At 37.3% G+C, this 19,432-nt stretch overlaps 1 protein-coding gene and 1 long non-coding RNA gene across 2 annotated transcripts in view; one reads left to right on the top strand and one right to left on the bottom strand.

Moving 5' to 3' along the window:
• Positions 1 to 18,087, bottom strand: part of LOC146712483 (protein NLRC3-like) — a 145,010-nt gene extending 126,923 nt beyond the window's left edge. The window contains exons 1-4 of the mRNA XM_085442986.1: positions 18,031 to 18,087; positions 8,688 to 8,819; positions 8,426 to 8,575; positions 8,206 to 8,319 (exon numbers count right to left, since the gene is read on the bottom strand). Coding sequence (XP_085299112.1) covers positions 8,206 to 8,319; positions 8,426 to 8,575; positions 8,688 to 8,776 — 353 coding nt within the window. The 5' untranslated portion in view covers positions 8,777 to 8,819; positions 18,031 to 18,087. The remainder of the gene's footprint in view (positions 1 to 8,205; positions 8,320 to 8,425; positions 8,576 to 8,687; positions 8,820 to 18,030) is intronic.
• Positions 326 to 1,217, top strand: LOC146712484 (uncharacterized). Its single transcript, XR_014917112.1, has 2 exons — positions 326 to 380; positions 960 to 1,217. It is a non-coding gene; the product is annotated as an uncharacterized LOC146712484 (long non-coding RNA).
• Positions 18,088 to 19,432: the final 1,345 nt, after the last annotated feature.

Here is a 19,432-nt window from a genome sequence, read left to right as displayed (position 1 = left end):
GCATGTGCAATGACAATAAAGTTGAATTCTAATTCTACACAGCAAATTCAAAAGTGTTAAATGTTTTGGTGTTAATAGTCTTCTTGCAAAAGTAGAGTTAATTTTACTCTAAGCAGAGTCACATTCTTTTAATGTAACTCTGAGGAGTAAAATGATAGTAGTTAAAATCGAGTGTTAAAAATGAGTGTTTCTATGTCAAATCTGGAGGTGTTACAATGGAGACATTAACTCTTGACCTCTTAACTCTGAACTCCTACAGGGGCTATGACACCAACAGAGTTAATTCACAGACTCCGCCCCCAGCACGGCTCCAATCGAAGCCGAAGTGAAGCCGTTTCGGAACATTTTGCTCCACATATTTGAGTTGTTTGCCATGCTTGGTAAGTCATTTTTTCGAAGGTTGTTTCAATTATTATCATGAGCTTTTACTTCTGTGGCTCTTTGGAGTTGAGACAAAGCTGTGTGAAAGGCATTAGCCATGTTGCTCGGTGATAGCATAACATTCTGTTTTAGCTAGCTGAAAGGTATTGTTTGCGGGCAAATACCACAGCCTTGAAAAAAGCTTGCATGTGAATTTTCAGTCAAACTTTTGGTCAAATACACCTAAAACAATGTGTAGAATGTGAAATGTTGGTATAATGGTGCTACTTGAAGCCTGAAAACGATCGCCCATAAAAAAAACCGAGCAAACAGCAGTAGCAGACGTCCTGACTGGATTCTACGTTAGCATTTAGATCCCTCCAGAGTTTTGTGCACACGGTTTAGGTAAAAATGAAAAAGGTTGAGGTTTTACATTTAGTTCAGTATTACCTGTTGCCTGTGTCCTTGTCTTTTGGGAAAATACTTTACACAAGTAATGGCTCAAAGAGGATTCCTTTTTTTTACTGTGCTGCAATTGTTTACTGGATTATTTGTGCCATTAATTAGTGTCAACTAATTTTTATTCAATCTCCGCACAGGATATGCTTGTGAAGATGGAATATGGGGGAGAGCAGAAGTGCGTTGCAGTTCCACAAAGGGATGAATGAAGGACATGCATATTGTATTGAAGAAATAAGTGTTGAGAATGCTGTTATTTGCATTTACCAGCTCACCTATGTCAGACCTTTTGATAAACACAATTCTAATGAAAGTGAGAACATGTACACTGTTACATCTTTCAGAAAATGTTTTGAAATTGTGGTGCACAGTTCAGAATAAATGTTTTTCAAAAACCATTGCGTCTTTTTAGTAAATGTTTATTTCCAAAAGAAATTTCTAGAAGTTCAGAACAGTAAAATTCCTGCTTTTTAGAATTAATTACAAGATAACTCTTACGTAGTTAAACTAAAATACTCTTTGAGAGTTAATATATAAACTCTTAACACCAAGTGTTAAATTATCAACTCCAGACAGATTTGGTGTTTAACACTAAATCAGAGTTAACGTACCAACTCTCCAAAAAGAGTTAAATTAACACTCTCTGGTGTGGACCCATATAGACACTTTAATAGTGTTGAAATCAAATCCGACAGTGTTAATTTGGACATGCTGGATTTGCTGTGTATTCTTATATCAGTGACTGGTTTAAAGTGCCAACTTGCAGTGCTTGCCAACCTTTGTGTCAGCAAAAGTAGTTCTAATGTTTCTTACATTTATTATATTTTTTACATTTTTACAAACACAAATCAATGAACGCAAAAACATAAACTTTTCAGATATTTTGTTTTACAATGTTACAAAACTCAGTTCACAACTACACAGTCTGATTTACAAGTACAAAAGATTTATGACCACAGTTTGAGCCGATGTATGTCCCGAGTCTGTGGACTCAGTAGTTTTGTTTTGATTGTTATTGTCTTTTGTTACAATTTCATTCTGATTAAGATTTTCTAGTTCTGAGGTTTTGGTTTCTGTGTTCCCTCTGTACTGTGTTAGTATTGTGTCTCTGTGTTCACTTCCTGTTTTATTTTTGACAGTGCCATGTCCTATGTTAGTGTGTCTACTTTTGCTTCCCCTTGTCTGGTTATGTCCAATGAATCCTGCTGTGTCTCCCTTTTCTCATTCCTTGATGGCTCTTTTGTGTATATCAGCCCTTTGTTTTCTCCTGCTTGTTGCTGGTTCGTCTGTGTTGTCTCCCCGTGTCTCCGTTTAAGGTTTCAGGTTAGTTTTTTAGTTTTTTCAGTAGAGGTTATCTTAGCTTCTGCACAGGCCATCTCCACTGCACTTCACCGTTTCAATAAAGCTCACTCACTTCACAGCAGTGTCGGCATCTTGGGTCCTTTATTAAATTCAACATGGCTCGCCCCGCTAGCCGTGACATAAGATGTGAAAACAATATCCAAAAAACATGAGGGACAAACAGGGAATAGTTTTAAGGTGCAGGGCCAACAAACTGAGTCTAGCCATAAACTCAGAGTTGATTGAATTAGCATTTTGAATTGGCTGATCTGTGTTACTTCAATCAAGTCTATGTTCACTTTGAGTTAAGATTATACGTGATTAATGTAAAAGAAAAAAGCCATCATCAGCAACTGATTCTGATTTAGCAGGTTTTCTAAACGGTACCCATCCTTAGCTGGCTGTAGTTAAACCTTTATTAAAAAGCATCCCTAGACCCAGCTGTCTTAGCTAATTATAGGCCGATCTCCAACCTGACAATCAATGAAAGAGTAGATGGGGGGAGACAATCAGAGGGGCAGTGTGATGATCTTAGGTTACAAACTACTGCAGTCAAGTCATTAAGGGAGACGGGATCAAACAGCTCTAAGACAGCTGAGCACACAGGAGAAAGACTCGGATCTGAGGCAGCAGTCGGCGAGACAAGAGCCCTAATAGATAGAAGCTTGTTGTTAAAAATGCTAAAAAATCATCACAAATACTTGGTGAAGAAATGACTCCGACATTATCACGTCAACGAAGAAAGCGATTGAGGACATTAAAAAGTACCTGAGGCCTGTGACTGTTTACTGACACTAAGTTTAAAACAAACTGTGTCTGCAGGTTTTACAGCTTCTTGGTGAGCAGAAAGACAGAAAGTCCTTAAAATCTGTAGAGAAACATACAATCTGTCCTTTTTCCATCTCCTTTCAGCGCATCTACAGTCACGTCTATGTTCATTCAACCACAGGTCTGATGAATGCTGAGCGCACAGAGTCCTGAACGGAGCAATAGAGTCCAAAATATCAGTGCAGGTAGAATGAAGAAAGTCCGAAAGGTCCTCAACACTTTAACAGCTGGAGTTCATTATTCCAGAGTCCATAAAGGCAGCAGAAAAAGCGGCGCTGTTAGAGCATTAACCCTTTAAGACCTACCATAGAACCAAGTCCACCAGAGCTTATATTATATTTTTACCTGCTGTGGAGCCATTTTTGGGAGCATTTCAAGTTGCTATACATCAATACAACCATTATAGCCCAGATTTTAATGATATGTATTCATTAAGTGCATAGTAATCACATAAATTGCAAAAAAGTGCAATAAACTACAAAAAAATTGAAAATCGTTTTTGCTTTTTTAACATATATTTGTAGTTAGAGAAATTTAAGAGGCTTATCCTTCAAAACTGTAAATACAAAAAAGTTGCACAAAATAGTTTCCCACCACAGGAAATTTATTTTGAGTGTCTTCATAGTTTTATTTTTGACATACACCAATTTTTATACACTGCAGGAAAAACGAAAATAAATATTATACTGCAAATTTGCAAAAATGCAGCATATGCATCAAAATAAACTATTTCCAGCAGTGCAATATGAGTCCTAAGCATCCCAGAAAAGACACAGAAAGTCATAAAGTCAAAGATAACTTTTAAAAAGACGAGCTGAGGCCCTGATAGTAAAAAAGACTACATTTCCGCGAAAATGACGTAACTTCCGGTTTTGGGCAGGTAATGGCGGAAATGCAAAAGTTCGCGCTGACGTCTATTCCAACGTAGGAAGTGTTATGAACAGATGATTGGATCAGTAAAGCGTGTTTCTGGAATATTATGTTTTTGTTCCTGCAAGCGCTTTTTATGCAGTTTTTGCAAAGCTTTATGTGGAAGGAAACTGTGACCTAGGACAAGCTGATGGCATAAGATGTAAGTACAACTCCTCCGGTTTCATATGCAAAAAAAATTTTTGCGCTAGCTTACGTGGTTGCACTGCTACTGGGATTTAAAAATAGTTACGCAAAACAGAGCGTGCCCGCTCCGATCGGCTGTAAAGGGTTAAGCACTCGCTTTTTGAGGCACACGGCTTATCTACCGAGCAGCGCATAGTTAGAGTGAACAACCAGTGTTGGTCAAGTTACATGAAAAAAGTAATCAGTAACTAATTACTGATTACTTCCCCCAAAAAGTAATCCCATTACTTTACTGATTACTTATTTTCAAAAGTAATTAATTACTTAGTTACTTAGTTACATTTTAAAAAGACAATTTACAACCTGAATAGGTGATAAAGCGATAGATCTTTCAGCCCAATTCTACTTTTTCTACATAATCCATCATACAAAATGTAATCAAATGGAAAAGTCTCCTTTTAAAACTTGTTTTATTAGTTTTAATCTTTTAACTTTATGCATCAAGCAAAAATTTAATTATATGCAACATTCTCTGACTTGAATAAATTAGTTTAACATTTAAACCTATTTTCTACACATTCCAGCACATAAAATAAAATATTTGTTGTGTTTACACTCACTCTTTCAAATAGATGCAAGTAAAACACAGCAGAAAATAAATAAAGTCAAAGACTCAGCGGTCCTGTTGCTCTATTTTCACCAGTAAAGCAGGAGTGGGGTAGGCGGAGGTTTACCCTGGTGCAGGTGTGCCGCGGTCAGTGGAAGAATCCGCGAGTTTCTCTGTGAGTTTCCCATCACGTCGTTGCGCACTTGGTGCTTGCTCGGAAGTTTAGGGTTTTTTTCGCTGTAAAAAGTTTTCTTCCCACGCACAACGGACACTAATGTTTTTGTCACTTTTTATGGAATCAAACTCAAAGTAAGGTCAGTACTTCCACGCTTTAAACACTGCACGCTCATACTCTCTCCCGCACTCGATATATGATCCACTGTTGATCTGCACACAGCTGTTGTCACTAACGGCGCACTCGCTTACGTCACTGTCGTGAGACATTCTCGCAGAAAAAAAACGCTTTTAGTAACGCAGTAACGCAGCGTTCCTATGGGAAAGTAACGGTAATCTAATTACCGTTTTTGCAATAGTAATCCCTTACTTTACTTGTTACTTGAAAAAAGTAATCAGATTACAGTAACGCGTACTGCCCATCTCTGTGAACAACACAGGAAGATGATCGGAGATGCACAACTCAGATATTTCAGTGACGCACACATCCAGCCCGTGGGAAAGCTCCAAGTCTAGTGTGTGACCTTTTTCATGAGTGGGACCAGTAACCCACTGGGTCAAGTTAAAAGAGTCAATAATATTTAAAAAGTCCTTGACCAGAAGTTTAGTGTCACAGCAGACATGGATGTTGAAATCACCAAGGCAGCATCATCAGAAGACATAGCACACCCAGCTCTATCTGTCCATGAAGCCAGATAACACACACTGCAGGAATGTCTTAAAGACATAAAGACCTGGATGGCCGCTAACTTTCTGCTTCTTAGTTCAGATCAAACTGAGGTTATTGTACTCGGCCCTGAAAATCTTAGAAATATGGTATCTAATCAGATTCTTACTCTGGATGGCATTACCTTGGCCTCCAGTAACGTGGTGAGGAACCTTGGAGTCATTTTTGACCAGGACATGTCCTTCAACGCACATATTAAACAAATATGTAAGACTGCTTTCTTCCATTTGTGCAACATCTCTAAAGTTAGAAATATCCTGTCTCAGAGTGACGCTGAAAAACTAGTTCATGCATTTATTACTTCCAGGCTGGACGACTGTAATTCATTATTATCAGGATGTCCAACAAACTCCCTGAAAAGCCTTCAGCTGATCCAAAATGCTGCAGCAAGAGTGCTGACAGGGACTAGAAAGAGAGAGCAGATTTCTCCTGTTTTGGCTTCCCTTCATTGGCTTCCTGTTAAATCCAGAATTCAAAATCCTGCTCCTCACATTCAAGGTCTTAAATAATCAGGCCCCATCTTATCTTAATGACCTTGTAGTACCATATCACCCTATTAGAGCACTTCGCTCTCACACTGCAGGCCTACTTGTTGTTCCTAGAGTATTTAAAAGTAGAATGGGAGGCAGAGCCTTCAGTTTTCAGGCCCCTCTTCTGTGGAACCAGCTTCCAGTTTGGATTCAGGAGACAGACACGATCTCTACTTTCAAGATTAGGCTTCAAACTTTCTTCTTACTTAACGATTAAGTCCCTGTATTCCACCGTTATATGGAAATCAGCCATTATAACTTGTGTCAAATCTACTTGTACCTCACAGTTTTCTAAGCACACAGAGAGCAGTAAACCTCAGAGCAGCAGCACATCAGACTGTGCAAAAAATCTAGAAGAGAAAATATTTCGACCCATTTCTAAATGATTCCTGTGACCATGCTGCACCACAACACCTGATCTCTGGTTTCCTGACCTCTTCAATCCCACTTTAATACTTGACTAAACTCATTTTCCTGTTTAGGTGTTGAGGCAAAGCCGCCCATCTACAATGCAGGCAACAGCAAACGGAGCTTTTTTCTACTTTTGTGCTACAAAATGTTCAAGCTGATTAAATTTATTAGAATAAAAGTTCAGATAATTTTCTCATATTAATGTTGGAGGTAGAAATTCAGGTAACTTTGCACAAAAACTGGCAGAAATTTCCTTCAAAGATGGAGCTTTTACTTTAATACTGTGAGTACATTTCAGAGCCTGTACTCTTTTACCTTTACTTGAGTAAAGAAGCTGAATCAGTATTTAAGCTTTAAGAGGGTATTTTAACACAAACATCAGTCCTTCTACTTCAGTATGTTTGCCTCTTTGTTTACGCCTAAATTAACTTTACTATTAACGAGTTTTCATGTTTCTGTAATCCACCAGTGTGCTCATGCTTTTTTAAGTGAAAAGAGATTTTTAATGATCAAATATAATTATGTTTGTTATTTGTGGATTTTAAATGTCCTTGACAGAGACAGATGATAATCATTATCCTGCACTGTGGTCTCAGGTTTGGTCGAGCTAGCACAAAGAATGGCTATGTTGAACTTCCTCCTGGGATCCACACTAAGAAGTGAGTCCAACATTAGCAGGGTCTCTTTCCTTTATCTGGATTCACTTTAGCATTCACAGTCACGTGAAGCTTGTTATTAACTCGATAAGTCAACCCAGGGTTTCAGCTGAGCGCTCACATGAAACACATGGTGTTGGCAGCATCTGATCAATCATATTCATGGAGACGTGTATCAGCAACAGAGCAGCTGAGTTTGCAGAAGGAAGTCAAACTAAACCACAGGAACAGTATGAGGAGATTACACACATAATAAAATACTAGCAGTAACACAGCTGCTGCAGACAAATCAGTCGTGTGATCGTGTGTGAGAGGAGAAGGACTGTAAAGGAGTTTGGTGTTAAAAGCTCTGTATGAATGTGGGAGACTTTGAAGGGCTTTAAAAAGGCCAATATAAAATAAAAGGCAGCAAAATTGCTGAGTGTGAAAGTCACCAGACTTATCAGACCTCTGTGATTAAGACCTGTAAGAACACCTGTTTGTACTTGTTGGCATTATATCAAACACACACGTATATTAAGCCTTTGTTTGAACTCTGGTTGAATTTGTTACTTTCAGACTGTGAAACATCACAGAGGCTGCAGCTGCAGATCTTTTATTCACCTGGAAATTTACTTTAAATGTTAGATGGAAAATGTATTGCTCAGTTTAACCAAAGTAAGAACAAGAATCCATAAACCTTCATAAAGACAAACATCTCCCAGAACATTGAGCTGCTGAAGTGTCACTGAAGGGAAAAACTATTTGTCCTCCTCCGTCCAGCAACACCTGAAACACCTGAGTGGAAGCTCCTCCCTACACTGTGTTTGAAGCAAAGCACAAAGGAGACACCTGCTGGAGCAGCTGGAGTCCTACAGACACTCAGCCTCTTCACTACACAAACACCTCCTACAACATCCACTCTTTCCACTCTGACTGCTGTGTTTGTGGAAACACTCCAACACACACCGCTTCACATACCAACATAGAAATGTGTGAAAAAGAGCTGAGCTGATATTAAACATGAGGATTTATTCAAAAATACAGAGTCAGGAACAACATCTAGACACACATTACCTCTCAGCAGCAGAAGAACAGCCTTTAAAGTTTAGACCTAAAACCTTCGAGTCGTTGCTCTTTAAGGAAACACAGCTGGGTTCGGGTCCAGGAGATTCTGGCCTCTTATTGATCCTAAAAGAAAAACAATAAATGTAACAGCTTCATGAGACAGGAAGGAAAAACTGGAAATATTAAATTAAAGACATGATGAACAATCTCATAAAAATAATGTACTTACTCTTTGTCACATAACAGTCTTTTGTTAAAGTTTACAGCAATTTCCTTCGAGTCGTTGCTCTTTAAGGAAACACAGCTGGGTTCAGGTCCAGGTTCTGGATTAGTTTCAGGGTTATGTCCAGCTGAGCCTGGTACGCTCCACAGCTCTGGGCTTTAAAACAACACACACAGAGGTATGAGTGTGAATAATGATGGAGCAGTGATGTGAGTGCTGAGCTGTGACATGGAGAAGAGTCATGGACAGTTAGAGATGGTCATCTCACCTCTGAGCTTTGGTCTGGCTCTCATGTTCCCCACACAGAGTGCTTTTAGAGGGAGGGACTCCCTCCTCTCTGTCCTCACACTGATCCATGCTGCTCAATCCACATCAGCTCACACACACTTTCTACCTTCACCTGCAGAGGAAACACAAATCATTCATGTGCACATCAACTGAGAGCTGCAGAGGTCGTGTCTGATGTGTTGGACTAACATCCATCTGAGACGCAGCTTTCATCAGTTCACTACAAAAAGTGTCACAGAGCCGAGTTCAGCCTCCAAATCCTCCATTACTGTAGTCCTACAAAGCAGCAGGTCAAACATGGCTGCAGAGAGCAGCTTTATGTCAGTAACCATATCCAGGACCGAGCTGACTGCTTACAGAGTTCATACTCTAACTGCTAGCTGCTCTGCTAGCTAAGCTAACTCAGTAACAGTGACTCTGACAGCAGTTACTGTGGAACAGCGGCCGAGCTCAGGACACATTCAGTGTGTTTAGTCTGAGTCCTGGACTCTGATTCAATTCAATTCAATTCAATTCAATTTTATTTATATAGCGCCAAATCACAACAAAAGTCGCCTCAAGGCGCTTCATAGATACAGAGAAAAACCCAACAATCATATGACCCCCTATGAGCAGCACTTTGGCGACAGTGGGAAGGAAAAACTCCCTTTTAACAGGAAGAAACCTCCGGCAGAACCAGGCTCAGGGCGGGGCGGCCATCTGCTGCGACCGGTTGGGGTGAGAGAAGGAAGACAGGATAAAGACATGCTGTGGAAGAGAGACAGAGGTTAATAACAGATATGAGTCAATGCAGAGAGGTCTATTAATACATAGTGAGTGAGAAAGGTGACTGGAAAGGAAAAACTCAATGCATCATGGGAATCCCCCGGCAGACTACATCTATTGCAGCATAACTAAGGGAGGATTCAGGGTCACCTGGTCCAGCCCTAACTATATGCTTTAGCAAAAAGGAAAGTTTTAAGCCTAATCTTAAAAGTAGAGATAGTGTCTGTCTCCCGAATCCAAACTGGAAGCTGGTTCCACAGAAGAGGGGCCTGAAAACTGAAGGCTCTCCCTCCCATTCTACTTTTAAATACTCTAGGAACAACAAGTAGGCCTGCAGAGCAAGAGCGGAGCGCTCTAATAGGGTGATATGGTACTACAAGGTCATTAAGATAAGATGGGGCCTGATTATTTAAGACCTTGTATGTGAGGAGCAGGATTTTGAATTCAATTCTGGATTTAACAGGAAGCCAATGAAGGGAAGCCAAAACAGGAGAAATATGCTCTCTCTTTCTAGTCCCTGTCAGGACTCTAGCTGCAGCATTTTGGATTAGCTGAAGGCTTTTCGGGGAGTTTTTTGGACATCCTGATAATAATGAATTACAGTAGTCCAGCCTGGAAGTAATAAATACATGAACTAGTTTTTCAGCGTCACTCTGAGACAGGATATTTCTAATTTTAGAGATGTTGCGCAAATGGAAGAAAGCAGTCTTACATATTTGTTTAATATGTGCGTTGAAGGACATGTCCTGGTCAAAAATGACTCCAAGGTTCCTCACCACGTTACTGGAGGCCAAGGTAATGCCATCCAGAGTAAGAATCTGATTAGATACCATATTTCTAAGATTTTCAGGGCCGAGTACAATAACCTCAGTTTTATCTGAATTAAGAAGCAGAAAGTTAGCGGCCATCCAGGTCTTTATGTCTTTAAGACATTCCTGCAGTTTAACTAATTGGTGTGTGTTATCTGGCTTCATGGTCAGATAGAGCTGGGTGTCATCTGCTTAGCAGTGAAAATGTATGCTATGTCTTCTAATGATACTGCCTAAGGGAAGCATGTATAATGTAAACAGAATTGGTCCTAGCACTGAACCCTGTGGAACTCCATAATTAATCTCAGTATGTGAAGAGGACTCTCCATTTACATGCACAAATTGGAGTCTATTAGATAGATATGATACAAACCACTGCAGCGCAGTACCTGTAACACCTACAGCATGTTCTAATTGCTCTAATAGGATATTATGGTCAACAGTATTGAACGCTACACTGAGGTCTAGCAGGACAAGCACAGAGATGAGTCCACTGTCAGAGGCCATAAGAAGATCATTTGTAACCTTCACTAAAGCTGTTTCTGTGCTGTGCTGAGCTCTGAAACCTGACTGAAACTCTTCAAATAAACCATTCCTCTGCAGATGATCTGTTAGCTGTTTGACAACTACTCTTTCAAGGACTTTTGATATGAAAGGAAGGTTGGAGATTGGCCTATAATTAGCTAAGACTGCTGGGTCTAGAGATGGCTTTTTGAGTAAAGGTTTAACTACAGCCAGCTTGAAGGCCTGTGGTACATAGCCGATTATTAGAGATAGGTTGATCATATTTAAGATCGAAGAATTAATTAATGGCAGGACTTCTTTGAGCAGTTTTGTAGGAATGGGGTCTAAAAGACACGTTGATGGTTTGGAGGAAGTAATTATTGAAGTTAACTCAGAAAGATCAATTGGAGAAAAAGAGTCTAACTTAACATCAATGGTACTAAGAGTAACTGTAGATAATATTACATCTGTGGGATGATTATTGGTAATTTTTTCTCTAATGATAAAAATTTTATTTGTGAAGAAGTTCATGAAGTCATTACTAGTTAACGTTAAATGGATGGTTGGCGCAAAAGAGCTCTGACTTTTTGTCAGCCTGGCTACAGTGCTGAAGAGAAACCTGGGGTTGTTCTTATTTTCTTCAATCAGTGATGAGTAGTAAGATGTTCTGGCTTTGCGGAGGGCTTTCTTATAAAGCAGCAAACTATTTCTCCAGGCTAAATGATGATCCTCTAGATTTGTGACACGCCATTTCCTCTCCAGATTACGAGTCATCTGCTTTAGGGTACGTGTTTGAGAATTATACCACGGAGTCAGGTACTTCTGATTTGAGGCCTTAGTTTTCACAGGAGCTACAGTATCCAGAGTCGTACGTACGTTCAATGGATTCAATCCAGCTCAGAGTTTCATGTGTTCATCAGAATAAAATACATGTACTAATATAACAGAAGTAATGCTCTGAATGCAGGACTGTAATGGAGGATAAATAAGGTTTTTACAGCCTGAAAGAAACATTCAGTTCATATATTTAATGCATTTAATTTAATGCAGATCTGTTAAATGATGATGGGTATGTTAAGAATGTTAAAGAGCTCTTCCATAAAATGTACAACAATGTAACAATTGGCAATTACATACATAGATGGGATTTTTTTTTTAATTTAAAGTTAAAGAATTTTCAATTATGTTTAGTAAAATGAAAAGCAGACAACAGAAGGAATTTTAAAGTAAATTACTTGTCAATATAAATAACTATTGTAATAGACATTTTATGTCAGAGGCTGATAAGAAATCCCTGTTGTCTTTACAGGCTCAATTAGATGATCTATACAAGAAAAAGGCTCATGGAGCTTACATTAGAGCTCGTGCAAAATGGATAGAAGAAGGTGAAAAAGTCCTTCATATTTCTACAATTTGGAGAAATGGAGGCAAGAAAAGAAATCTATTAATACATTAATCGTAAACGGGGAGGAATGCACAAATTATAAGACTATAGCGGAAGAAAAACATAAATTTTACTCAAATTTATACTCCTCGAAATATTTAATCACTGATTCATTAACTTGTTTTGATCAGATTGAATCTTATATTCCAAAAATCGATTCTGTATTCAGAGAAATGTGTGATTCTGATATATCACTGGATGACTGAGATCAAGCCTTAAACAAACTGAAAATGGACAAAGCTGTTAGAACAGCTTTGAAATTCATATGAGTTGTTCGCACTAAAGTAAAAATGTGAATTATTAACTATTCATGATTGTGACCTAGTAGCTCTCTTAACATAGCTATTAAAACTGACATTAAATATTTGGGTATTATAATGTCAAAGAACACAAATAATAGAGAAAATCTAAATTTTGAGCATATTACCCAGAAATCTAAAAAGATTTTAAACAGCTGGCTACAAAGACACCTCTCCATCTTTGGACGTGTCTTGCTTACTAAAACAGAAGGTATCTCTCGATTGATTTATCCATCACAATGGTTATATGTTTCCAATAGTCTAATCAATAATATAAATCGAATTAATTTCAATTACATTTGGAGAAACGAGCAACATTATGTTAGGAAGAAAGATATAGTGAAGTCATTTGAAGAAGGAGGTTTGAATGCGATTGATTTTGAAACAATGATGGTTCCCTCAAACTCAAATGGTTGCAATCTTTCATAAATAATTCAAACGGTATTTTGGTTTTATTTCCCCAAAGTAATTTTCAAGAAGCTGGGTGGCATTGAATTTCTTATAAAGTGCGACTTTGAAATATCCAAATTAAATTATCCAATTTTCACAAACAGGTTCTCCAGTACTGGAAAATGATATACAAGCATATTTTTTCTCCACATACAAATTCGATTTGGAACAACAGATGTATACGATAAAAGAAAATCCATCTTTTATAAGGATTGGATGGATCATGGCATTTGGACGGTTTTACACCTTTTAGACAATGACGGAAATGTGTTAACATATAACAAATTCATAGATAATTATGGCATATCATGTACTCAGAGTAAATTCATTAAAGTTGTGAAAGCCATTCCCCCTGCAATGATTCAGATGTCTTCCCCAGATTGAACAACAACCCGTCAACAACATGTTGAGCTGTGACTCTTCTTCCCTCTAAAGTCCTGGTGTTAACACTCACCCTGCATCAGCTTCACCTATTTTTAAATTGTTTTTACTTTTCAAACCGACTGATCATTTGAAGCCAACCATTGAAAAACTGCTTCAGCTGTGTTTGATGTTTATGCTACAGCCTGTTTACCAATATAATCAATATCAGATATCAGAGCAACAGAAACCTCGGTGATCAGGACGCTGGGACTGAGAACAGGAAGTGGCTCAAACGTCACAGTTTCATAAGGTCACCCTGAACTCCACTCACGGAGAGAGGTATTCGTGACAGTACCAAAAGAAAGTCAATTTTCATTTTCTGTAGACGGAAAAATGCTGTTTTGATTTTTCTACAAGAAACTCATTCGAGTGATAATGATGTAAAATTCTGGAAAGCACAGTGGGGTGATCAGTGTTATTTTTGCCACGCCTCTCAACATTCGGCAGGCGTAGCCATTCTCCGTAACAACTTTAAAGGTAATATTATTGAATCATTGTCCTCAGATGAAGGCAGATGGATTATTCTGGTTTTCAAATTGGACAACACCTTCTTTATAGTCTGTAATTTATACAGTCATAATAACACAACTCAGGCCAAATCTATGTGCATACAATTGTCTGAGAAACTTGATTTTTTAATATCAAAATATAAAGGAGCCCACATGATTCTTGGAGGAGATTATAATGATGCTCCAGACGATCTTATAGAAAGAGTACCAATAAGAACATCTCAACACTCAAAATTTAAAAGCACTGCATTTTTCTGTGAACAACTTGCAGTTATAGATGTATGGAGATTCTTCAACTCTGATACAAAAGAGTTTACCTGGAGCAATGCAAATAGATCTCTACAATCCAGAATCGATTTGTGGTTAATATCTTCTTCGTGTTTACATTTTGTTTCAGAATCTTCTCATGATTTTGCTCCATTAACCGATCACAAATTAATCACAATTCACTTAGTTGGCAATAAACAAAGTCAAAGTAAACTACGTGGTTTTTGGAAGCTAAATAATAATTTATTGAATGATGATACATTTTGTAGTATAGTGGAAAAAACAGCAGAACAGATATTCGGGGATACCAATATGAATCACACACTAAAATGGGAATTTTTCAAATTCAAGGTAAGGGAAGCGGCAATAAGGCGAAGCAAAGAAATTAAAAAAAAGAAATGACACTAAAGAAATCAGTATTATGAATGAATTAAACATATTAATGAAGAAAGATGCTCTATCAGATGATGAAGAAATTAAATTGAAAAGACTAAAGGAAGAAATAGATAATGCATATATTCACATGGCTAAAGGGGCTTTTATAAGGTCCAAAGCAAAATGGCTAGAACTAGGTGAAAGAAATTCTAGTTACTTTTTTGCTCTTGAGAAACGAAACCAAAGAAGAAACAATATATCTGCTCTTAAGATTGATAATAACATAACCACTAATTATTTAGATATCTCAAAACATGTTGGTTCATTCTACAAAGATATATACAAATCAAATTGTAATATCAATGATTGTGATAGATTTATCGAGTCTGTTAAAAATTTTGCACCAACTATCTCGGAAAACTTTAAAACTAATTGTGAACGTCCCATAACAAAATCAAAAATTTCAGAGGCAATTCGATCAATGAAAAAGGGCAAATCTCCAGGCAATGATGGTTCGTCAGTGGAATTTTATTTACAGTTCTGGGATATGGGATGTTGATGTTGATCCTTTATTAGAATTGTTTAAGGAATGCCTTGATGGAAAAGAAATGTCCACAAGCATGAAACAGGGTATTATAACTTTAATTCCTAAACCTGATAAAGATCTTCTTGTTATAGAAAATTGGAGACCTATCACACTTTTGAACATAGATTATAAGATTATCTCATTGGTCTATGCCAAAAGATTAAAGAAAAATCTAGATGAGATCATAGCTGAAACACAAACTGGATTTATGACCAACCGCCATATCAGTTCAAACATAAGGCTTATTTTTGACCTATTAGACTACTCTGACAATATAGATGATGATTCCCTTATTGTGTTTCTTGATTTTTATAAAGCTTTCGATACAGTAGAACATTATTTCTTATTTAAAGCACTCAAAACCTTTGGTTTTGGTCCAAACTTTGTGTCAACTATCGAAATGTTTTATAAAAATATTGACAGTTGTGTTATACTATATCCAAATACTACTAAAAGATTTCCAGTCATGAGATCTGTTTGCCAAGGTTGCCCAATTTCACCCTTTTTATTTTTGATTTTAGCTGAACTACTTTCATTACACATTTTAAATAGCCCAGTAATTAAAGGTTTATCTATTTTTGGTAAAGAAATCAGAGTGACTCAACTAGCAGATGACACCGTTTTATTCTTAAAAAACAAAGATCAGATTGAAAATGCTATTTCATTAATAAATGATTTCTCAATTGCCTCTGGATTAAAACTAAATAAATCTAAATGTGAAATTTTATGTTTGTACCAATCAAATGTCAAATCCTTATACAATATTCCTGTCAAAGACTGTGTTAGATACCTTGGTATTCATATCTGTAAGAATGAAACGGAGCGTCAACAACTCAACTTTTCTCCCAGGATGGAAAAAACTAAAACTATTCTGAACTTATGGCTCCAAAGAGACCTATCAATTTTTGGTAGAATCCTTTTGACTAAAGCTGAAGGTGTTTCCAGATTTGTGTATCCAGCCCTTTCCCTTAATGTGTATGATTCCACATGTAAAAATGTTAATAACTTATTTGTTAACTTTGTATGGAAGAATAAGCACCATCATCTAAAAAAATCATTGCTTTGTGGACCTAAAGATAAAGGTGGTTTTGGCCTTCTGGACTTCATGGACCTGAACTATATATTTAAGGTGAAATGGCTAAAAGAATGCTTAAAATCTCCTGGATCATTATGGCATTTCATTCCACATAACATTTTTAGAAATCTTGGAGGATTACACTTCCTATTGTCTTGTAGTTACAGTATATCAAAGTTACCAGTTAAAATGTCTGCATTTCATCAACAGGCATTGTTGGCTTGGAAATTATGTTATTCACATAACTTTTCTCCACATAGATCTATTATCTGGAATAACGAATGTATTACTAAGAGGAACAAATCACTATATTTGCAAAATTGGATTGATAAAAATATAATCTATTTAAAAGACTTATTTGACTCTGAAGGCCAGCTACTTAGTTACAATGACTTTATTACAGAAAAAATATTCCCTACCAAATTTAAAGATTTTAGCTCTGTAGTAAAGTCCATTCCCAGTGGACTGACTGAGTTGATGAAAAGCTACAAAAAACAGAACACACCACATGCATCCGTTAACACTCTTTATATAAATGGTATTGATTTCTTAAGCAAGAAATGCACCAATAAACATATTAGAGAATTTTTGTATAATGCGAAGAAAATAACTCCAAGAGGGAAGTTTTTTTGGAATGCTATTTTTGATAATATCAACTGGGATAAAGCGTGGCTTGTTCCTTTTAGATTTTGTATTACAAACAAAGTTAGAGAATTACATTTGAAAATATTACATAACATATATCCATCCAACATGTACATTTCAAGATTCTGTGACATTGATAGAAAATGTACCTTTTGTAAAACTGAACTTGAAAGTGTTACTCATTTGTTTTATGACTGTTCATATAGTGCTACATTTTGGAGAGAGCTTGAAAATTATATACTGTGCAAGACAACATACGAAATCAAAATTAAAGGGAAGAACATTATCACTTATTTTGAAACTAAAGACAAAAAAAATTGTGCCATTGTCAATCTTTATATCTTATTAGGGAAATTCCATACATTCCATACATACATACATAAATGTAAATTTCAAAACTCAACCCCATCGTTTAATTTGTTTTTGATTGAAATTGAATATTATTTAAACTCTCTTAATTTAACTTCTAACAAGAAAGGTTTATCACTGATTGAAATTCATTCAGAAATGTTTAACAAATGAGCTGTCACAAGTACTAAATTATGAAGTCTGTCACACCCCCCCCCCTTTTTTTTTTTCTTTTTTTTTTTCCTTTATTTGTCCTTCTTGTTTCATTGTACTGTATATTGTTACTTTTGTTTCCCTTGTATGTCTACTATTCAGGCTGAACTGGAATGACTGGCTGTTCATTTTGTAATTTCAATAAAGTTAAAAAAAAAAAAAAAAAACTCCACTCACAGAGATTCTGTCGCCATTGTTGTTTTTAAAGTCCCGTGATAAAGGCGGGTCTTTCTGTGAATCCGCACGCTCATTGGCTAATAACTTGAGAATGACACATCGTTATCCAATGAGCGTGCGGGAACTTCCGACATAAAGTTGTTTCCTTTGAAAAACCAAAGTCTGATTATTTTTGCCTCCACTGACGGAGCCTGTTGTTCCCGCCACAGAGACACAGTAATGTCAGAGCGATGTTAACACTCACCCTGCCTCAGCACAGCTCTCACTCTCCTGCTCTCTCACACTAAACGGAGGCTCAGCTAAACTCACTTCCTCTCTACTTACAGGAAACCAGCGCTCAGAGGAGCCGACCGGCCTCACATTTCACCCACAGACACGAACAGCGTGGAATTATTTTATGGCATAAGAAGAAACATATTCATGTAAACACTCACCTGCCTCACCTCCACCTTCCTCCTCCTGCTGCTCTGAACGGAGGCTCAATACTTTCACTTTCACTGCTGCTCCCTAAAAACAGAGGATGCTGGGACTTGTAGTTTTTTCCTTCCAGTGCGGTCTTCCTCTTTGTTTGTTTGTGTTTGTGTTCAAGTTATTTTGATCATGTAAACATCAACAGGTGGGTAGGAGGGTTTGAGGGTTTGGGGAGGGGTCAGAGGGAAGAGGTCTCGGCAGTTGCAGGATCTCTAACATTAGAATCTAAAAATGTGTCTCATATAGGTGTTATTTTGGTACTTTACACATCACACAGTTTCAACAACTCCTTATATGGTACAAGTTCCTCTTTTCTGTCTGGCTTCCTGTATTTATTAATATGCTTGTATATTTCTGCACTAACTTCCTGTTTTTCAGTCTGGCTGAGCACTTAGTTTGTGAGTCAAAAGTGGCCTTGCTTTACAAACCTTCATTATTAAAGTACATAAAACAATATAATCAGAAAATAAGCACTAAGAATATATTAATTACATGACAGTTCTTCCCTTTTCGTGTTTCCTAAGAAACACGACATAATTCCTGATTTATCCCATTAAGTTTACGTGCATGTTAAAAGGCTAAAATATAACAAAAGAGATTATGCTAAACAAAATGAAACCATTCAATTGCCCAACCCTATCTGTCCCCTCAACGGGTTGTATGTTTTCAATGTTTCATTATTATTTTGGCATAATTACTTCTATCCACAGCAAATAAATCAAGCTCTAACACAGCACCTGTGAAATGTCCTTAATCTACTTCCTACACCCCCTTTTTTCACCCAGAATCCCAATTTAAACCCACTTCTGACTTCCCTCAGTGCTCACTGTAAACTCCAAACAGATACAATCAGCTTTTTCTGGTAAAAGGTCCTAGATTATTTTGTCAATCTTTGGAAACATCCTCTATAGAGTTAACCCGTTTCATCTTCAAAACTTAGTCCTGTTTTTTTTGCCCCCTTTAACGGGTAGAGCATATCCGGCCTGAATACTGTGTTTGGGCAATTTACATAACATAGAAATCCTGCAACTATTCCTAAAGTCCCTCTCATTACTCTTCATTACTTTTATGCTCACATTTAACCTGTGTCTAACAAGCTTTTAATTTCCTAAACAACACATTTTCTGGAACTATGGTTCTCTGTGCTCTGTGCTTCTTTTCCCCTTTCTCTGGTTGGTTCCGTTCGGTCTCAGGCTTCCAGGATTCTCGCCACCAATGTGGTCGCTGTGGTCCTGAAATCTTCTCCTGTAAAGGATAGAAAACAAAACGCCTCTCTCTGCTACACCTCAATAATCTACTGTGTGCATCTATTGTTCCCTTAATTATTCAAAGTTGGTTCAAAATATCATGTTCTGGGCTCTATCC

The sequence above is a fragment of the Copadichromis virginalis genome, linkage group LG3, assembly GCF_057382275.1.
Source record: "Copadichromis virginalis isolate Kocher_CV1m ecotype Utaka linkage group LG3, C_Virginalis_male_GT1.1, whole genome shotgun sequence".
In the NCBI taxonomy this organism is placed as follows: domain Eukaryota; kingdom Metazoa; phylum Chordata; class Actinopteri; order Cichliformes; family Cichlidae; genus Copadichromis; species Copadichromis virginalis.
The sequence above is the reverse complement of the archived record's forward strand: the minus strand, read 5'-3'. Positions and strand labels throughout refer to the sequence as shown.